Source organism: Biomphalaria glabrata, chromosome 1, assembly GCF_947242115.1.
Source record: "Biomphalaria glabrata chromosome 1, xgBioGlab47.1, whole genome shotgun sequence".
Taxonomy (NCBI): Eukaryota; Metazoa; Mollusca; class Gastropoda; family Planorbidae; genus Biomphalaria; species Biomphalaria glabrata.
This window is the reverse complement of record NC_074711.1, coordinates 71,173,575-71,193,406: the sequence shown is the minus strand read 5'-3', so window position 1 is coordinate 71,193,406 and position 19,832 is coordinate 71,173,575. Positions and strand designations below refer to the sequence as shown.

Below are 19,832 nucleotides of genomic sequence, written 5' to 3'. Positions count from 1 at the left end.
GGAGTCTAATTCGATCCAAGCTAGACTACGGATCCATAATATATGGAGCAGCAAGGAAGTCGTACCTAAAAATACTGGAACCAATACAAAATGCTGCCCTGCGTCTCTGTCTCGGCGCGTTTCGTACATCACCTATCCCAAGTCTCCATGTGGAGGCTGGAGAACTCCCCATGGATATAAGAATGAAAAAGCTTGCAATGCAGTATATAGTCAAGCTAAAATCCAACCCCACGAACCCTGCTTTTGACTCCATATTTAACCCCACAGAGGTAGAATTACACAATCGAAGGCCTAACGTCATACAGCCGCTGGGCCTTCGAATGAGAGAACCCATCCAAAATTTAACCCCACCCATTGACCAAATCTCTAAAATAGAAACCCCTCAGAATCCTCCTTGGCTAATGAATAAACCCAAATTAAATTTATCCCTCCTTAATTTCAAAAAAGAAAATACAGACCCAAGCATACTACAAGTCCACTTTAGGGAACTGCAGGAGAGCTACGGAGACTGTGGCACCATCTACACAGACGGATCCAAAATGGAGGGAAAGGTCGCGTGTGCCTGCTCCTTTCGGAACAAAACAATCTCCCGTAGACTCCCCGATGGCTGCTCCATCTTTACGGCCGAATTGCACGCAATATTGCTTGCACTTATGGCCGTAAAAGCATCAGAAAGGAGGAAATTTATAATCTGCTCCGACTCCAAATCTGCATTGCAAGCTTTGGGGCGGATGAAGACTGACATCCCATTGGTACATAAGAGCCTGAAGCTGTTGGACCTAATAACAGCCGACCGTAGGGATGTCACCTTCATCTGGGTCCCCTCCCATGTTGGCATTGAGGGAAACGAAGCCGCAGACAGAGAAGCAAAGAGAGCCCTAAATCATGCGGTGTCAGGAACCCAAATCCCCTACTCGGACCTGAGACAAAGTATTGCCTCTGCCACCTATCGAGAGTGGCAGAACCGATGGGAGGCTGAGACTCACAGTAAACTCAGGCAGATTGTGGCGGATGTCAGGTGGCGGCCCACATCTAAGGGTCTGACAAGGCGTGGTAGCACAACCATGTCCAGACTTAGGATTGGCCACACCTACATCACGCACTCTTTTGTACTGAAGAGAGAGGAGCCCCCACTTTGCGAGTACTGTGACTCTCGCCTCACCGTGGAACATATCCTCGTTGATTGCCCCAGATACCAGGATGTCAGGGCGAAACATTTTAGAGCCACTAATCTAAAAACACTATTTAATAATGTCGACCCTGGGAAGGTACTGGGCTTTATTCGGGAAGTGGGGCTATCTACGAAGATGTGATTTCTGAATTTGTGAACATACACTATTTACATTAGATTTTTACCAAATATTTAAATTTTTACTACCTTTACTATTTTAACTGTGAATAGACCTTAATTTTAATTATATTACTGTATAGAATCTGGCCCTTGCTGTTTAGAGAGAGAGTAGTCCTTGGGGGACTGCAGGCACGACATGGCCTAAATTGTGCCGATGTGCCTCAAATCAACAATCAATCAATCAATCTATGATGGAACCGGAAGGTCCATTAAGCTGGATAGCGTCACCCCTTCCCCCCCCCCCCCTAGCTATCCCTAATAATCCCCTTAGTTTTTCTATACTATGTCTATTTGTAATTATTTTATTATCTTATGTTTCTTATGTATTTTTATTAATATTTTATTGTTAGGATAGCCGCTCTATTAAGTTGGCAATTTGTCCTACTTTTTAAATGTAGAAGATGGCTGCGCCCTAAGCATCGCTGTCATGGCGGCTTTTGTAGAGCCAAATCTAGCTTATTTATAGTAGTCTAGCCTGACCTGTGTTGGTTGTGGCTTAGAAACTCATGTATTGCTTTTATTAGCTACATGTAGGTAATTGAAATTACCTTATGCTTGTATTGGGAGTATGCGCTAGACTAGGTCTAGACCAGTCTAATTCAAGTAGTTCATTATTATTTTATTTTTCTTATCTGAATATTGTTTGTATTTGTAATTGCAGGCTATAATTCCTGCTGTCATTAAGTCTGCTGTTGTTAGTCTACTGCCTGTAGGCTGTTGTTAGTCTACTGCCATTAGACTGCCATTAGTCTGCCATTAGTCTGCCATCGCCTCCCCGTACCTTTTTTTGTTATATTTTATTAATTCTAAGCTTAGGTCTAGGGTAGTAATAGTTAGATAGTTGGTTTGGTTAGTCTGTTAGTGTTTGTAGATTTAGAGGGTTTTAGTTAGATGCTGAGTTCAGTTGTAGTGTTAGTGTAGCTCTATATGTTATATTTTATTATTGATTTATTTGTGTATGTAAATAAAGTTTCTTTTTGTTTTATTTATCCTAAAGTAAAAGTTTCGTTATTGCTTTCTTTTAGTTAGCTAGATTAGTTTAGTTTAGTTTAATTGTGCTGTCTGGTTGCTTAGGCGACTCTAGCCCCTTGGTCGCAGACCGAGGTGCACAGATTGGGCCCACCCAGTAGAGCTACCACCTGCCTACTGTTATTAATGAATTTAATGTTGAGCAGCAGAAGAGAATAGGCCACCACACTCGCGCCTGCCTGACCTGCTCACATAACAAAAGCCGAAACGTTTTAAAATGTTTTTTTCAAAACGTTTTAAGTAGATAGTGTTGCATATGCCTCTCGCAAAAGTACGTTTTAAAATCCCAGGAAGATGAAACGACTACTTAAAATATGATAATGCGGATGACTGATGGTCTAGTCACCTAGTGCCTACACCCCTTATTAGGTCATGAATTCTTTCAAATTAGCCAATGACTTAGTGGAGTTATTTCTATTTTTTTTAATCTAAAAAAGTGCATGACTAGGTTCACACCTTCACTTATCCCTGAGCCTTAGTGATGTTGGGACCATTGGGGCATCACACGCAAGACCTGTTGACAGTTTTTCTCCATTCCTCTCGTTAACTCATGAGTAGGCTATATCAGTAAATCAGTTAATCTTATCTTATATAATACAGACGTTACTTCAAAAAAAGAAGATGATTACGCCCTACGCGTCATGCATCTAGTCATGCATGTTAATCAATTACTTAAATTCTGACAAGTCATTGGTTTTCCTGGCTGGCTCAGGCAACCCATTCGATCCATGCTGACGTAGACCTAATAGCACTAGGGAAGAAGGAGCAGACTCTGTATCTATTTTCGTCTAGATCTAAATCTTTTTTTTTCTTTGAATGAATGTCTGTATGAGAATTGTGTAGATCTAATATTATAATAGTAATACCAACACCGACTTAGTGTCATGTATATAGGCCTACTATATAGATCTAGATCTATTATAGTCAGTGCTTTTTTTTTTTTTAAATAGGTGCCGGTTCTCAGTGAAGGATTACCTAACTTTTAACTAGGCCTACTAATGAATCTATATATATATAACTCTCTTCATGGCTCAAGAGTTTGGACACCAAGTAAAGGAAAGATCACTATTTTATTTCTGCAAGTGGGACGGACTAGAGTTATCCCACGTAATTTTGGAGGCGAACAAAAAAAAAAGGGGGGGGGGACAAGTAGAATTCACCCGTCACTAAATAGCAGGGCTGGACTTAACCATTTTGACCAAGAGGTCAAGAAAAGAGAACAAATAATCTACTCTGTATTCACCCGTCACTAAATAGCAGGGCCGTGGGCCCAATGCGAAACGGATTTCGCGGGGCCCAGTTTGGGTAGGGATACGGATAATAAGTGAAAATTAAGAGTTTGTATTAGAAAATATATTCGTCTTTGCATTTTATTCATTCTTTACTACGCACAGAATTACTTCACGAGCCTTTGGTGTAGCGAAGTCATACTGTATATCATAAGAATTCTGTTTCATACATAGCTAGATCACGCTAAATAGCAAGAATTAACAAATGTTTCAATCTATCTACGAGAATTGTTGACCTCAAGTAATTCTTCATGTTTGAGGCGCAAGAAGCTTCTTTCACTAGATTCCACAATTACGGGTATTGCATACAGCCGTTATTTTTATCGCGCGTAGGATTGGCGTTTTCCTGATTGAATGGCACCCCCAAAATGATAATTTTTGTCTATATATTTCAGGAGATGTGTATGAGTTTTCTAAAGATTTTAATAATTTCCGGATATTTCCAGGACTTTTTCGTATATTTTGCAATTTCAGGAGATTTCCAGGAGCTCCTGGTAAATCGACAGGAGGCCGCGGTAAATCTGTTATAAGTTATAAAATGGTTTAATGTAATAATTTATACACATACAATTAGCGCGGGTCCTATGAAAGTGCGGGGCCCACTGCGGTCGCATAGGTTGCAGTAGCCTAAGGCCCTACGCCGCCGGTCGATTAGTTAATAATAAACGTTAAATAACAAGAAAAGTAATAACTTTTTCCCCACATTGAAAAAGGTGCCGGTACGCCGTACCGGTGCGTACTGTAACAAAAAGCACTGGATCAAGTCATCTAGATAGGGCCTATCTAAATAATATCAATATATATCTAGATATAGTTAGATCTAGGTCAGGCAATTCCTCTCCCTGTTAATTTTTATGTTTGCCTCAGCTTCTAGGAATCTAGTTAGATCTAGATTTAGCTATGTAGGTCAGTGGGATATACGCTTAAAAATCTGGCAATTAGAGATGGCTACGTTATCACAAATATTTCGCTCTTTAAAAATCCGTAGATTTAGATCAGCTGTTTATCAGGCTCGTTGGATGTCTGCAATGTCAACCCTTTTGATCGAGGAACCTAAATATGCATGGCTTAAAGAGCTTGGACTATCAAGCAAAAATAAAGGAGTTTATTATGGAAGATGGGAAGGCTCTGGAGAGGTTAGAGATTTGATAACCTCCAGGCAGGGGTCTACCGTCTAGTCTAGAATTAGTTGAATATATATATATATATCTATACTCATGAATATTAATATTATTATATTATAATATAGTCTTTATAGTCTAGATTTCTAGGACTACGACTAGCACTAGGGGCCTCTGTAGTGACAGTGTCTGTAGACAGTGTAGATCTATATACAATAGTATAGAAGTAGGCTTTAAAAATTTAACCCCTCCTCTACTCTGACTCTAGGCCCTAGGCTAGATTATAGATCTATAAAAAATAAAATCTCTACTAATCTAGTCTTTATAATTATACTATTATTTATAGAATGAAATTGAATAGTAGAATCTATGTACTATAACTATCTAGATATATCGTAGATCTAGAAATCTAGACTCTAACCTTTTAGTTATCTAAATTATTAGTTAAAGGCCAATAATGGCAATAATGAACTAAAAATAACATTTAAAAGTAGATCTAAATGAAAGTGAAAATGTGGAGGGGCAGATGCACTTGTCTAATTTTGGCTTTTATACTCAGTTTATGAGGTATTTTATCATTAGAATACATTTCAATAAGGAAAAGAAAGGCTGATACTGTGTTAAGCATTTGTATTTCATAAAAAAATTCTAGCCAGTTGTGTGTGTTTCAGCTTTAAAAAAAATCATTTTTAAATTTAACATGAAGCAAAATGTTTTTAAGACGCTACTAGCTTTACAATATCCCCAATCCCCTTTATTTAATTTTTTTCCTTTAACTCTTGCTATTTTGATTGGGAATTCCTGCTAAATTGAAGCTAACAAAAAAAAAAAATAATATTTTCTGGAAAGGGGGTAAAGGAAGAGTAATTCAAGTCAGTCTGTAATATCATGTCTTCCTACTTTTTTTGTCTAATTGCTGCATTTTTTATATTATTTTTTTTTTTACAGTTAAAGAGATTGTTATCTTAATCTTATTAAAAATAAATCTGTGTTTATTTTTAACAGGAAACCACCTCAATTTGTCCTGCACTGAACAGACCAATAGCGCATGTGACCACCGTAGGTTTATTAAGTGTGATGATTCATAGATATGTTCTTAGTATTCTATATTATTATTTGCAATGTATTGATCCAATTTATGCCTGTTTCCAGGGAAGTACATCAGATTATAATGCCGCCATCAAAGCAACTCAAGACGCCTGGGAACAATGGGTAGAGGTGAGTTCTGACACAAAATATTTGAATAAATGTCTCTTACTTGACATTCAACTCTTCAAAAAAGAAAGTGTGCATATCCTGTATTTATAATGGTATTGGCGGCAATCTGACTGGCATGTGCTTATGTGCTTGCTGATCTTAGTCGCCACAATAGCCAGTAAAAGTAGACAAGTTCACGGACTGGACTTGGGGGTAGAGATAATGCCTAGCTATTGATAAAATAATTTGAATGAGTTTTGTGCTATGGATTTAGAAATGTGTATATAAAGACTTGCTGTATGTTGCAATGAAATGCTGAACCATGCATACTGCTAGTTTATGTTGCTGTGTGTTAACATTGATTAAAGATTTAAACTGTGTGAGCTCAGTGGTTTTTCTGACAGGTTCCGACACCAAGATGTTCAAGCTCAAATGACACTTGCTCTTTTGAAATATTTAAAATGCCTTTTTTAATTGTCACTAGAAATTCTTTTTTTTTTTTTTTAAATGAATTTTTTTTTTTTAATCTGTATTTTTCTATTAACTTTAGCACAACATTCTAGCATTAAGTTTTAATAAAAGAAACTTTCCATTGAACTAACAATTCTATTCTTACAGATTCCAGCACCCTTAAGAGGAGATATTGTCAGACAAATAGGAGATGCATTACGAGAGAAGAAACATCTTTTAGGAAAATTGGTTAGAAAATTAAAAACCTTTCTATACTTTTCTTTATTTAAATAATAAAATTTAAGTTCAAAGTATATTAGACATGTAAAATATATAGCAACACATTTACTAAAACAAAGAAGAAATTTTTGGTATTTTTTTTAGAAGCATATTTATTGTTTTTAGAGATCTGTGTGTCTGGGGGGTTGAGTCTTTGTATAATTAAGATACATTTATACTTAGTTATTGTTTTTTTTTAAGGTGCAAGGGGTTGGTTTATTGAGTTACATAGGTGGTTTGTATCAGAGATTGGGCCTTTTTTTTTTTAAGCTTTTGTTAAATGTAAAAAGAGTCGTTGATCCCAAACTATATTGGCACGTGTTGTTCCTGTGGGTAGGCCCGCTGCATAGAGAGGGGAAACTGCTATGTGTGCATTGTTCCGACCATTGTAACTCCTAGGCATTCATTTCAATGAGATGATTCAGTTAATTGAAGCAGGTCATACAATTGTGGATTTGTATCAGAGATAGAGTTTATGTTTGTATTACAGAACAATTTTTTTTAAATTGGTCATGCTTTTTTTTTCTTTTTAAGACACGTTAACTAAATCTATATAAGTTGTCTTGATTAGACATAAGAGTTTTTGGTTTAGATTATTTACTTGTCTTCCAATAAGGTTGTCTTTTTCTCCACATAGATTTCATTAGAAGTTGGTAAAATATTACCTGAAGGGGAAGGAGAAGTACAAGAATATATTGATATTTGTGATTATGCTGTTGGTTTGTCTCGAATGTTCTCTGGACATATATTCCCTTCTGAACGTAAGTTTACTGACTACTAATGAATTGTGGAGTAATCATTAACTGAACTTTTGTGTAATCATGCTTGTATTTGTAATCATATTTGTATTATCGTAGTCTGTGGATTGTGACCAGTCTGTACTGTGTTATCGTATGTGTCAGTTGTGTTTTATTGGAATTAAACCTTGTTTTTAAAGTTAAGAGTTGATTAACTATATTACAAATAGTGTACATTAATAGTCCACTAGGAATAACAATGTTTCACTAGTACATTAATCTTCATTATACTAGAATTCTTTGACATTTTTTTATGCTTTGGACTTCACATGCATATTACATTCTCTTTGAAAATTCCTGAGTTAAGCCAGCAACTATTACAACATGACTTAATGAGCTGCCCCCCAGTTATGATATGATTTTATAGTTTCCCTTGCTGATTGAAATTGCATGCTTAGGTTTCCTGTTTTGAAGCTGAATAACATTCTCAACAAAGATTGGATCCAGAGATCTTAATATTGACACCCTAATTAAGTCCACCTTATATATATATATGTATGTGCTTTTATTTTGCAGGTCCAGGCCATATGTTGCTGGAGCAATGGAATCCTTTAGGAATAGTGGGAGTGATTAGTGCATTTAACTTTCCTTGTGCTGTGTATGGATGGAATTCGGCTATAGCAATGGCATGTGGAAATGTAATGTTATGGTTAGTACTAATGAATGGAGAACTTTTTCTGGAATATGAAATTAATAAAGCATACATTATAATTAAATGGGGAGGGCTGTACCTCAAGAGTTAATATATTTAATCTATTTAAAAGATATATGGATTCAATGTTAAGTACTTTTCTCCTAATTGTACTGTATGTAAAATGATTGACAAAATAGTTAATGCATTTATCATTATTAATTTTTGCATTTTGTAGAAAATGTTAATTATATTCATTGTATTTCTTATGCTCAATTTAGGAAGGGTGCCCCAACTACACCACTTGTCAGTGTTGCTGTGACTAGGTTGGTAAAATATTGCTGCATAGTACCTCTTGTTGTTTGAATTTATATATACTTTTTTTTGTCTTTTGTTACTAATTTTAATACAGTAATTTTCCTGTATTTGTTTTTTTTTTTTTTTTTTACAGAGTCATCAGTTCTGTGCTGGAAAAAAATAAAATACCAGGAGCTGTGTGTTCTTTAGTTAGTGGAGGTGCTGACATAGGGTAGGTATTTAGTTCATACAGCAGAGCTTTTAATAAATTCTACTAGAAATGCAAATGTTAATGACTTTCTCTACAACGACACACTGTCTCATGAAATATTACTAAAAACATTTTCTAGACTGAATTCCCCATTCACAGTTACAATTGGTATATACAGTTAGTAAACTAAATAATTTCCCCATTTCAGATCTTTGTCCTATGCAAATTAAATTTTTATTTATATAAATTTCAGCTTTACTATATATTTTGTGACTGTTTTGATGTGAATTTTTTATTCAAAATCTCATTTCTATCTGTAATCTAAAATTTTTTATTCAACTTTTAGAGAATTAATGGCTAGAGATGAAAGAGTGAAACTTCTTTCTTTTACTGGAAGCACAAATGTAAGGGCATCACTTAGATTCATTTGAATTTTAAAAGTAGTAGACCATTCAAAATTTGACCTATAATAATATGATCTAAGATTGTATTTAAACATTGAAGCATTTTTTAAATAATGTTCATGAACTTAATATTTTTCATATTTTTTTTCCTTCATCTATCAACAGATAGGGCATAAAGTATCTTTAATGGTTCAAGATCGTTTTGGTAATTTGTATAGTTTTAGTTATAAAGCTTTGCTCATAGCATAGATTTAAAAGCTGCTTTTTTAATGAAATCCAACTTGGTTTGGTTTTTAAAATCTGGTTTAAAGTCAGCCTTGTTATTTAGTTTGTTCTCCTTAATTTTAACATTTATGACTAATAAATCTTGATAATATAATTGTTCAAAAATTGTGAAATTATTACATACTTCTAAAAGCAAATCATTCTGACAAAGTTTTTTTGTGCAGGAAAATTTCTGCTTGAGCTTGGAGGAAACAATGCTATTGTAGGTATGTCATTATTTTTGTAAATAATGATGTGTGAAGAAATGTTGTATTATGGGGTTGTTTTTTTTGTTGTTGTTTTTTTGCAAGATGCATTACTCTTATTTTTATTAGCTTAATACATAATTTATTTTTTTTAATTGTTCCTAAAATTTGACATCAATTATTTTGTTCTTGTTGTGTAGTGAATGAAGATGCTGATATTGACATGGTTGTGAGGTCTGCATTATTCGCATGTGCCGGAACTGCAGGTCAGAGGTGTACATCAACAAGACGACTAGTGAGTTTTGTCTATGCATATATTTGTTAGGAAAGCTCAGACTTAAAATCAAAGGAAATGAAACTGCTGACAACATTAAGATGGTTCAACTCTCACTCAAAATGCTTACTAAAAGTATCAGTATATAATGTTTTCCTTCAGTCAGGTCATGCTCTGTGAAAAGTATAACCATTTTAAATACAAACTGTCTGAAGAGATGTTAGATCTGGAAACATCAGCACACTATTTGAGATATTGAAACACTCTGATATTGAAAATTAGAGTAAGAAGTTACTCATTTTTATTGACTTTGTTAGCACTTATGTTTTTTGTTTTTTTTGGCAGATCTTGCATGACAAAGTTCATGATGCTGTAGTGGAAAGACTAGTTAAGGCTTATGCTCAGCTGAGAATTGGAGATCCTATAGAAGGTAAACAATACATTTGTTTTTGTTACATTTTTTTTGAGATCCATAGGGCATGTTTCTAAAGGGACTTTATGCATACTGTAGTGCACAGGTTTTGAATTATTAATCTATGAAAATTAATTTGTACTGTGTGGGTGCTGATATAATTTATTAAGATAATTACTACAAGTAAATAAATATTTTCAGATGGAACCTTATATGGCCCACTTCATAACCAACAAGCTGTTACAAAATATAAAGAAGCCTTACAAGAGGCTGAGGCCCAAGGAGGAAAAATAGTTTATGGTGGAAAGGTAAAACATTTGTAAAAAAATTTCTTGCAGCTAGGATGGATCCAGAATTTTGGAGGGTAGAGTATTTTTTAATTTGGGAATAGAAGTGTATAATTATAATTTTTTTTATATCTGTGTACATAACATTTATGTACATTACATTTATTCTTGCTGCAACCTGTTGTTGTTTTTTTTTGCTGCATTAGGATTTACAAGAATGCTCTATAATACTTCACACACACACCCACCCTTAAGAGTAAATATCTTCATTTTGTTCCTCCCATTAAACAGTTGGATATAGATATCTTTTTCCAGAGTCTTTTTGTTACCTGTCAGTTAAAGTCAATACCTGAGTTTTGACATGATATAAAAAAGTTGATATATTTTGACTTTTATAATAAATTATCACAGTTTATTGGAATACTTTTTCCATCTTGCTATTGATTAGGATCTATTAAAATGGCATCTCCAATCAAGATTTTGAGTTTGCTTTCAGTCTGGCAAGTCTGTCTCACGTCTCTTACTGTACTTACATGAAATCTTATACTGCCAAGTCTTCAGTTGGCTCTAACGATGCCTACATTTTTTTACTTCTTGTAGACCTCCACCTGCTGAAATTTAGATTTAGAGTCAGGGGTGTTGGTGTTTAAAACTAGGTTACATTTAAAATAAATGATAGTTCAAAACAATATTTTATGTAATTTGAGTGTGTTTGGTCAACTTTTGTATACAAAGTACAATTCAATGGTTTCCAACTGTTTTTAGTTGTCTTAGCTCTTCTGTTAGCTTTATTTCAACACTATTGTATCAAATTCTTACAAATCAACATTGCATTATTGTGAATTTTTTTTAAAAAAAAAAAGGTATTTGGCCCAAAACTGTGTCCCTGCAACTGCTGTTTGCTTTGTTTTTTTAATGGTTCTTGTGTCTGATGTTTCTATTATGTCATCTTTCTCCAGGTGCTTGATAGACCAGGAAACTATGTTGAACCAACTATTGTTGTTGGTCTAGCTCATGATGCTGGGATTGTTATGAAAGAAACTTTTGTTCCCATTGTTTATGTCTTGAAATGTAAGGTAATTGATGCTCTTTTTTTTAAATGACTTTGAAAACTGATGCTGTTTAAATCTCTGATGTTTAGCTAAAAACATTGTGTGTATAGTTTAAATGAGCTTCATTTAACATTTAAATATAGTTTTTAAGAAAAAAAAAACATATTTAATTTAACAGTTGTAAGTCAAAGATTATTTATGACTAGCTAGTAACATTGTGTGTATATTTTAAATGAGTTTCATTTAAAATTTAAAAAAACATTTGAAAATTTGACAGATGTAGGTCAAAAAGTATTTATGACTAATTTACATGCATTCAAATTGACAATTAAACATTGTATTTTAAATGAACAGAATGTAGATGAAGCAATCCGTTGGAATAATGAAGCCAAGCAAGGACTCTCCAGTAGTTTGTTTACCAAAGACTTAAGTCTTATACAGAAATGGATAGGGTAGGTTATTTAGTGTTGTTAGTTGTTGTTATTTTGTGTGTCTATTTCTTTATTTACTTTGCTGATATAATTTTGTTTCTTTCAGTCCCAAGGGATCAGATTGCGGTGTAGTTAATATCAACATTCCAACCAGTGGAGCTGAGATAGGTGGAGCTTTTGGTAAGTTGCTTGTAAACTATTTCAGTTATGGCATAACTAGTCGACCGGCGGCGTAGCATACGCCGCTATTTTGCAGGGCCGGCCTTAAGTGACCGCAGTGGGCCCCGCAATTTCATAGGATCCGCGCTGATTCTAGGTGTATAAATTATTAAATTAAACCATTGTATAACTTATAACAGATTTCTCGCTGCCTCCTGTCAATTTACCAGGAGCTCCTGAAAATCTCCTGAAATAGCACAATATACGAAAAAGTCTTGGAAATATCTGAAAATTATTACAATCTTTAGAAAACACATACGAATCTCTTGAAATATATAGGCAAAAATTGTCATTTTGGAATCTGGTGAAAGAAGCTTCTTGCACCTCAATCTAATGAAGAATTACTTTAGTTCAACAATTCTCGTAGATAGATTGAAACATTTGTTAATTCTTGCTATTGAACTTGATCTATGTAGGAAATAGAATTTTTATGACACACTGTATGACTTCACTACACGCAAGGCTTATAAAGTTCGTGGGCTAACTCTGTCCACAGAAATAAAAGAGTGATCTTTCCTTTACTTCTTCTTCTTGTCCAAACTCTTGAGCGAAGAAGAGAATTATATATATAGATATCAGAACAAAAGCATAAGACAGAATTGGTTAATTCTATTCTCTCAAAAGTCAACCCACTTTTACACAACAATACTAGTTCATCCTCTTAGAACTTCTCAACCTTCTTAGTAGCCTCTCATCCCATCTGTCCTATTTCACAATGAGATTGCATTGATGGGCTCAGACAGTGTGACACTTGATTGCTTTAAATGTGTGTAATTATTATTTCTAATAAATAACAAGTAGCTATGTTTCACAAATTAATACTATTTTTTTTTTACTAAAAAATTTTTAGCTTTGTGCATTTTCCTGATTGTAGTCCAAAGTTTTAAAAAATGAGCTTATCTTATAGTAGAACTCATGTAAGCAAACATGTTTGACACTGTCAAAGCATTTAATTTTTAATGTTTGATTAATTAAATTGTTGTTTTCATAAATTATTAGGTGGTGAGAAACACACAGGTGGCGGCAGAGAATCTGGAAGTGATTCATGGAAACAGTATATGAGGCGTTCCACATGGTAGGCTATTTATACTGATTCAATATTCTTTGTGACTTATAAATAATTATTACAAAAAGTCAAGTAGGAAATCAGCGCCAAAGGCGCCATTATCCCATTGATCGTTGGAAAGGATTTTATATAATGAACAGGCTTAAACCGGGAGCTCTTAACCCCCGTCGTGTCTGAGGGTTCTCAGCAATGCAGCCATTGGCGGATCTGGGGACTGTACCACGTACACAGTGTGTCACACCTCGGTCCTGCTCCCACTTGCTATAAGTGGCTGAAGGAGGCGCTAACCATGGGGAATTTACCTCATGTTCCTATACTGTAAGCGCAACTATTCCGTGCAGGGACTGCCATCACTTCAGCTAACAGGACAATGATGTTGGCAGCCTTCGTGGAACGGTGTAGCACATTTTTTTGAACCTGGGTCAAAGGGCTATCTGTACTATCCCCACCCCGAGATTAAAAAAAAAAGCTCACCCATGGTAACCCGGACCTTGTTCACTTCCCATTCGTAACTTATCTAGTTCCACTACTAGACGAGTTTCACAGAGGCGCCATGTTAAGGGAATGGGGGCTGAATCCTCTGTATGTAGTAACCAGAAATGTTAGGGTAAGGTATGTAGCAACCAGAAACACCTTGTTAATCCTTCTTCATGCAAACATAAAATGCCTGAGCTATACTGAATCTGCCAAACTCTAAAAATAAATAGGTGAATATTCCCAGTACAACAACATTACATAAACTAAAATCTTGCACTTCTATAAAATAAGAAAATTGGTTATAAATTAAGTCAGTATCTTTGTTTGTTTGTTTTTTTCAGTACAATCAATTTTAGCAAAGAGCTTCCATTGGCCCAAGGCATTAAATTTGAGTAAAGATCTCCAAGAATAGTACAAGACAAGTAAATAGTTAAACGAAATTAAGTTATTGCCTTTTTCAAGCTGCTTTTTGTTCTTCTAGTCGATGTAAGAATTCAGTTTACAACAAAATTGCAATATCTACATTCATTTTTTTTTTACTTTATAAATTTGTAATGCATTATGGAGAGATGATATTTCATGTCTGTTGTTTAAACTGGTTACTAGTGTGGCACTTTGTTAATGCAATCTGCATTTTTTTCTGTTAATGTATGTCTAAATCTGTATAGGCATGATTATTCATAAGCATTTAAATACATTCTTTTGTTTTAAATATCACTTTATAGTGTGTTTATTCAAAAAAGTTAATCCAGTATTGTTATTAGTGGCTCAATTCAAACTGACATTGATAAAAAAAAGTTTGTTGTTTTTTTTTTGTGTATATCATGGCAGTCATCTCTAAGTAGACATTAAACTAGATGTTTGTTTTTTTTTTCATCTACTGTCAATTTATTATAATTAATGCTGTTTTTAATAAATATATATATACATATATCAAACTTAATGTGATGTTTTAATTGTAACATCTTGTAATTTGTAAGAAATATTGTATTTCATCTTCCTATTCCTTTGGGTTTATCCATTATATTCTTATATTTAACTTCTTATGAAAACAAAAAACTATTGTGATTTAAAAAAAAAAGAAAATTGATTACAAAATGAATGCTTGGTTGACCCTACACAGTTTTTATCATTGTTGTAGCAAATTTTTAAGAATACTTCAAAATGAGTCAAAGGGGCAATATACCCTAAATGGTGTTAAAGGATCACAATAATTAATATTTTTTACTTAAAGGAAAGGCAGCTTGTTAAAAAAAATGGCACTTTGTTAGAAATAACTATATGTGATGTAGAAGTCAGTTACTTAAATGTAATAATTGTGAACTATTTCTGCAGATTGTAAACTCTCACCCAGACCTTACCAAAACCTACAAGTATTCTAATCCAGTTTCATTCTATGAATTGTTGGCATTTTATTTTTTTTTTCTGATTTTGTACTTTATTTATCCTCCAAGCCAATTTATTCTACAATGACTCACCATCAGTCAATTAATTTACTTCACTACAGCAGTGAATTGAAAATAGTTTTTGGTGCAAATCATTGGCATACATTTTGAATATTTGCATGCAGTAAATCACAGCTAAGCTTCAATAATAGTTTCATTTTTAAATCTGCATGCAACAAATTCCATCTAGCCTCAACTCTTTCTCTCCTAATTGATGATACTAACGTTGATTTGCACCATGAAATTAAATTAATTTTTGGTTTTAGAAACTTTTTTTTATGTTATATATAAAGAGCATGCATTCTTCTATAATTATATACCTAATGCAACATTTCCTGATTAAATACAAACAAGTTATTGAAGTTAAATCATAACAGAGTAGTGAAACACAAATGAGCAAAATTAATAGTTCCATCGGAACGTGAAAATAACTATGGAGAGAATGAGTTAAGCAATGGTTTCTTTTATACATCAATTTAAATTAAATTCATTTCTTGAAATGTCTGTCCATTAAAAAAAAAAAATGCAAACTGTTTAATGATTTGGTGGGTTGTGAACAAAAATCTGGGAAGCAGCTTGCTTTCACCTCTTTGATGACCCTGTTAGGATTGGTTTTCACAAACCTTGAAATGCTTAGTGTTCCCATCATGAAAGTTATATACTCAAGAAAATATTAGAATTTAAAAAATCTTTGTCAGATGTGTGGCTGAGGCTTAAACCACTGCTTACCTATCAAAGGGGCACAAAAACCTCCCATATAACCCCCCCCCCTCCCTTTCACTGGTCTAAAAAAGAAATTGGACCACAGCGTTCTGAACAGCTCAAAAGTTGAGCTATATAAAAGTTATAGTTTTTTACTATTGCATTTAAAGGAAAATGTTTTGTTATATTTTATGTATGCATGGTTACTTGTATCTCTAAAATATTTTAGAAGCTTGATAATTGTGACTGTGAAGGTTAATGTGCTGGTGATTGTTTCATTTAAGGTTGACTGTAAATTTTGTTGTTCTAGTTCCACTGGTAGTACGTGAAGTGAAAATTGATTATTTTTTTTGATAGACATTATAAAACTGTCAGGTGCCTTACATTGTAAAGTATTTTTGCTATATTTTGTTTTAAGGAATCCAATAAAGTTTGATGGGTTGATTGATTTGTTAGCTGAGAAATTTATTTTTTTCTTAGGGTTAAAATTATGTTTTACTTTTTGTGCAATCATCTTCCTAAAGTCCTATCATTATAATATTTTTGAAAAGAAAATGAAAGAAAAGATTCATCTTAATGTGCAATCCAAAGTTTGAAAACCTTACCTCTAGGTCAATACAGATATTGTTACATTTCACTAATGAAAATTGCATATACTGTTAGTGAGCCCTTTTAAGCTTTTATGAATTATGAGTATAACATTTTTCCTTGAAATAAAAAAAAAATTAGTAAGAAAGCTTCTGTTTTCACACCAAACTCAAAGATGGTCCCCAGTGAGTCTGCTGTTTGACAGGTAGGTTTTGACATTTTCCTCACCAATATCAGAAGCTATGAACTACAAACTACCTCCACAATTATACATCATTCCAAACAAAATGTTTATTAAAAACATGCCTGTGATTGTTCACACAATGCGCCTGTCTGACAACTCATACGCAGGCTTGATTTTCCATATATATAGACAGATGAGAAAATGATGGGAACATTGAAGCCTTTGCGAGTTTGTACTATTTTTCAATAACACGAACCACAGCCAATTAAATTTTGTTTTTTATTTTACATCAAACTGATGGTAACACGTGTAATTCTCGTGGAAACATTTATAAGAGAACACAGGCTAACCAAAATCTCCAGTGATTGTGACACTAGGCAATGGATTCAAAGAGCCCTGAACCAGAAAATAATCATCTAGTTGATGGGAAGACCTTCAGATAGGGTTCTAGCATAGTGTCAATTTCAAAAGCCTTTGGTATGACACTTATTTGAATGCATTTAGTGGAGGTCCAGTGTACAACTAATAAATCTTGTTTTAAAATTGAGTATAAATATGCAGACATTTTTATTAATTATTTTTAACTAAATTTTAAAAGTTAACATGCAAGCAGAGTTGGATCAGAAGATTTTAGGCCCAAATTGGTGACGGCCTTTTTTTTTTAAAAAAAAAAATTCGCATTAAAAAAATGATTTAATAAAACAAGAAGCAGACAAACTGAAACTAAGATTTTTTTTTCCTTAATTGGTTTAAATTCAATGTTGGTCTTTCAGCACAGTGAATACAACGTGTTCCTAGATCAACATCATGTGAAATAGATGAACCCTCTTGCTTCTTTGCATTTATACACTAGGAAATAGGCCTACGTAAGCACCCACACTATCTTATTCGATTTTTCCAAGGCTTTTGATAAAGTTCGCCACCATAGTTTGCTTAAAAACTAAAATATTTTGGCATTGATGCAAATTGATGGTCCATTGCATCAGTGGATTATTTGCAGACGATTGCATAATATATAGAACAATAAAAACAACACAAGATACAGAAATTTTACAAAGAGAATTAGATGAATTACAAAAATGGGAATCAAATTGGAGCTTGTCTTTCCACCCAGAAAAATGTCAGTCTTTAAGAGTAGCTCAGTAGGTAACTGTAGAATATTCGTACTACACAAATAACAAACTAGTGTTTAAGAGAGAAGACATATTAGGAACTCCATTTATTACGTAAACACAAGCGATGTTGCACTGACGCGCTAGTGTGCAAATGTACATATAATACTATTATGTTATATCTCTCTTCTTTAATTCAGAAAATATAGGCCTATTTATCAGAATAACCAACAAACTAGCCAACTAAAAAGTCAATTCACAAATCAAGTCTCTTGGGTTTGTTAACTATTCTGCCTGAGCGTGCTATATAAGGTTCATGTGGTCTAGAGGTGTCAGAAGAAGCAGTGTGTAGTGGCGGCTCAACATCTAGTGTAGTTTGTAATCTTGGACTCTCTAGATCTAGTGGTTCTAGTTGTTCTGAGATGTCATCTGTAAAGTCATAGGCCTAATTATTGTCAAATCTGTTTGCTTTCTCAGAAGATTTTCTGATGTGTTTTCTGTTTCTTCTGTAGACCTTATTTCCACTTTTATATGATCGAGGCTTTAATTCTTCGAAACTACTGTTCCTGGTTTCCACTTAGAATGAAGTTGCATTCTGACTGCCGTTCCGTCTTATAGTGGATTGTGACTCTTAACTCCTTTCCTCTTGTCATAATAATGTTTCTGAGACTATTTCACGGAGTCAAAGTGTTTCTTCACCATCTTGAGATCTGGTGTCTTAGGTGTGAGTATTTCCTCGCTCGAAGGTAACAAACTTCTGGGTCGGCGTCCCATAAGTAATTGAGCTGGCGACAAATTAATATTACTCAGTGGAGTAGTTCTGTAGTCTAATAGAGACAGAAATTTGTCTTCGCTTTTCTTCCACAGTTTCTTCACTATCTTTATAGCTCATTAAGCCTCACCATTTGAACTCTGAAAATGAGGACTCGACATTTCATGCTCTATTCCGTATGATTAACAGAAGTTCAGGAATTCCCTTGAAGCGAACCGTGGCCCGCTATCTGACCTTAACCTTCTAGGTATTCCATGGCATGCAAATATACTCTTCATTGCTTCGATTATATCTAATGTAATTTCCTGAGACAGTTCTTAGACATCAATAAACTTTTGAGAAGTAGTCAACTAGAAGCACATACTTTTTCTCCTCAAAGTTAAACAGATCACACCCAACCATACTGTATGGAAGGTCTGGTGTGTCTTGGTAGGCATTAGTGGTTCTGACACTTTTTGATTCTGATGTTCAGCACACCTGCTACAATCCTTAACTGTCACTTATATGTCTGCATTCATGCCTGGCCAATACATGACTTCTCTGGCTCTCTGCTAAGTGAGATTTGTGAATCAGATTTAGCATGTATTTACGTAAGCTTGGTGGCATGACTATTCTCAGACCTTTGTAATAATACCATCCGAAGTTGATAACTGGTCGTGTTCTGTTGTCACAGATTAATAATAAATTACTGTAGACGTTACTAATTAATAATGATAATAACGAGACTGTCTTTATGAAGGTAGACATATATAACTAACTTTTTATTTCCGTCCGATCCTTTGCTTTCGCATAAAACATAAACAACAAATAATAACGTAATATCATATAATATTAGTACATCCTTCCTTTTGAAGCTATTATCACATCCTTCCTTTTAAAGTTCTTAAGACTTATATTTACAAGGAATTTTGACAACTCAACCACTTCTGGTTGTCTTGACCGGCACAACAAATTCTCTAGATTTTGGTTTATAATTGTCTGTTTCGTTTGTTCTAACAGTTTGCTGTTCATTGTCTTCGTCGGTATCATAATATCCAGAGATGTCTTCTTCGTAGCTCTTGTTTAAAAACCGTTGATTTCGTCTGTATGTTTTTCCATCATTTGTCTTTATGATGTAAGATCTGGGTGATGGATGTTTCTTAATGACGACTGCTTTCTGCCATGTTTGTCCTAGACGAACTCTCACCTTCTCCCCGACAGAGTAGTCTTTAGGTAACCTTGCTTTTGCATCATATTTTACTTTGCTTTTCATCTGTCGTTCGTTGAGTAATGTCTCTGCATTTTC

General features: G+C 34.1%; 1 protein-coding gene across 1 annotated transcript; it reads left to right on the top strand.

Annotated features, from left to right (window-relative positions):
• Window positions 1-4,582: 4,582 nt before the first annotated feature.
• LOC106079896 (alpha-aminoadipic semialdehyde dehydrogenase-like) lies at window positions 4,583-16,335 on the top strand. The gene is made up of 19 exons (XM_056012255.1): window positions 4,583-4,805; window positions 5,796-5,849; window positions 5,943-6,008; window positions 6,606-6,686; window positions 7,354-7,477; window positions 8,030-8,162; window positions 8,426-8,470; window positions 8,596-8,673; window positions 8,999-9,056; window positions 9,222-9,261; window positions 9,506-9,547; window positions 9,727-9,821; window positions 10,146-10,230; window positions 10,414-10,520; window positions 11,459-11,575; window positions 11,906-12,003; window positions 12,089-12,162; window positions 13,201-13,276; window positions 14,086-16,335. Exons 1-19 carry the CDS (start codon window positions 4,614-4,616, stop codon window positions 14,138-14,140), a joined length of 1,620 nt encoding a protein of 539 aa, XP_055868230.1. The 5' UTR covers window positions 4,583-4,613; the 3' UTR covers window positions 14,141-16,335.
• Window positions 16,336-19,832: the final 3,497 nt, after the last annotated feature.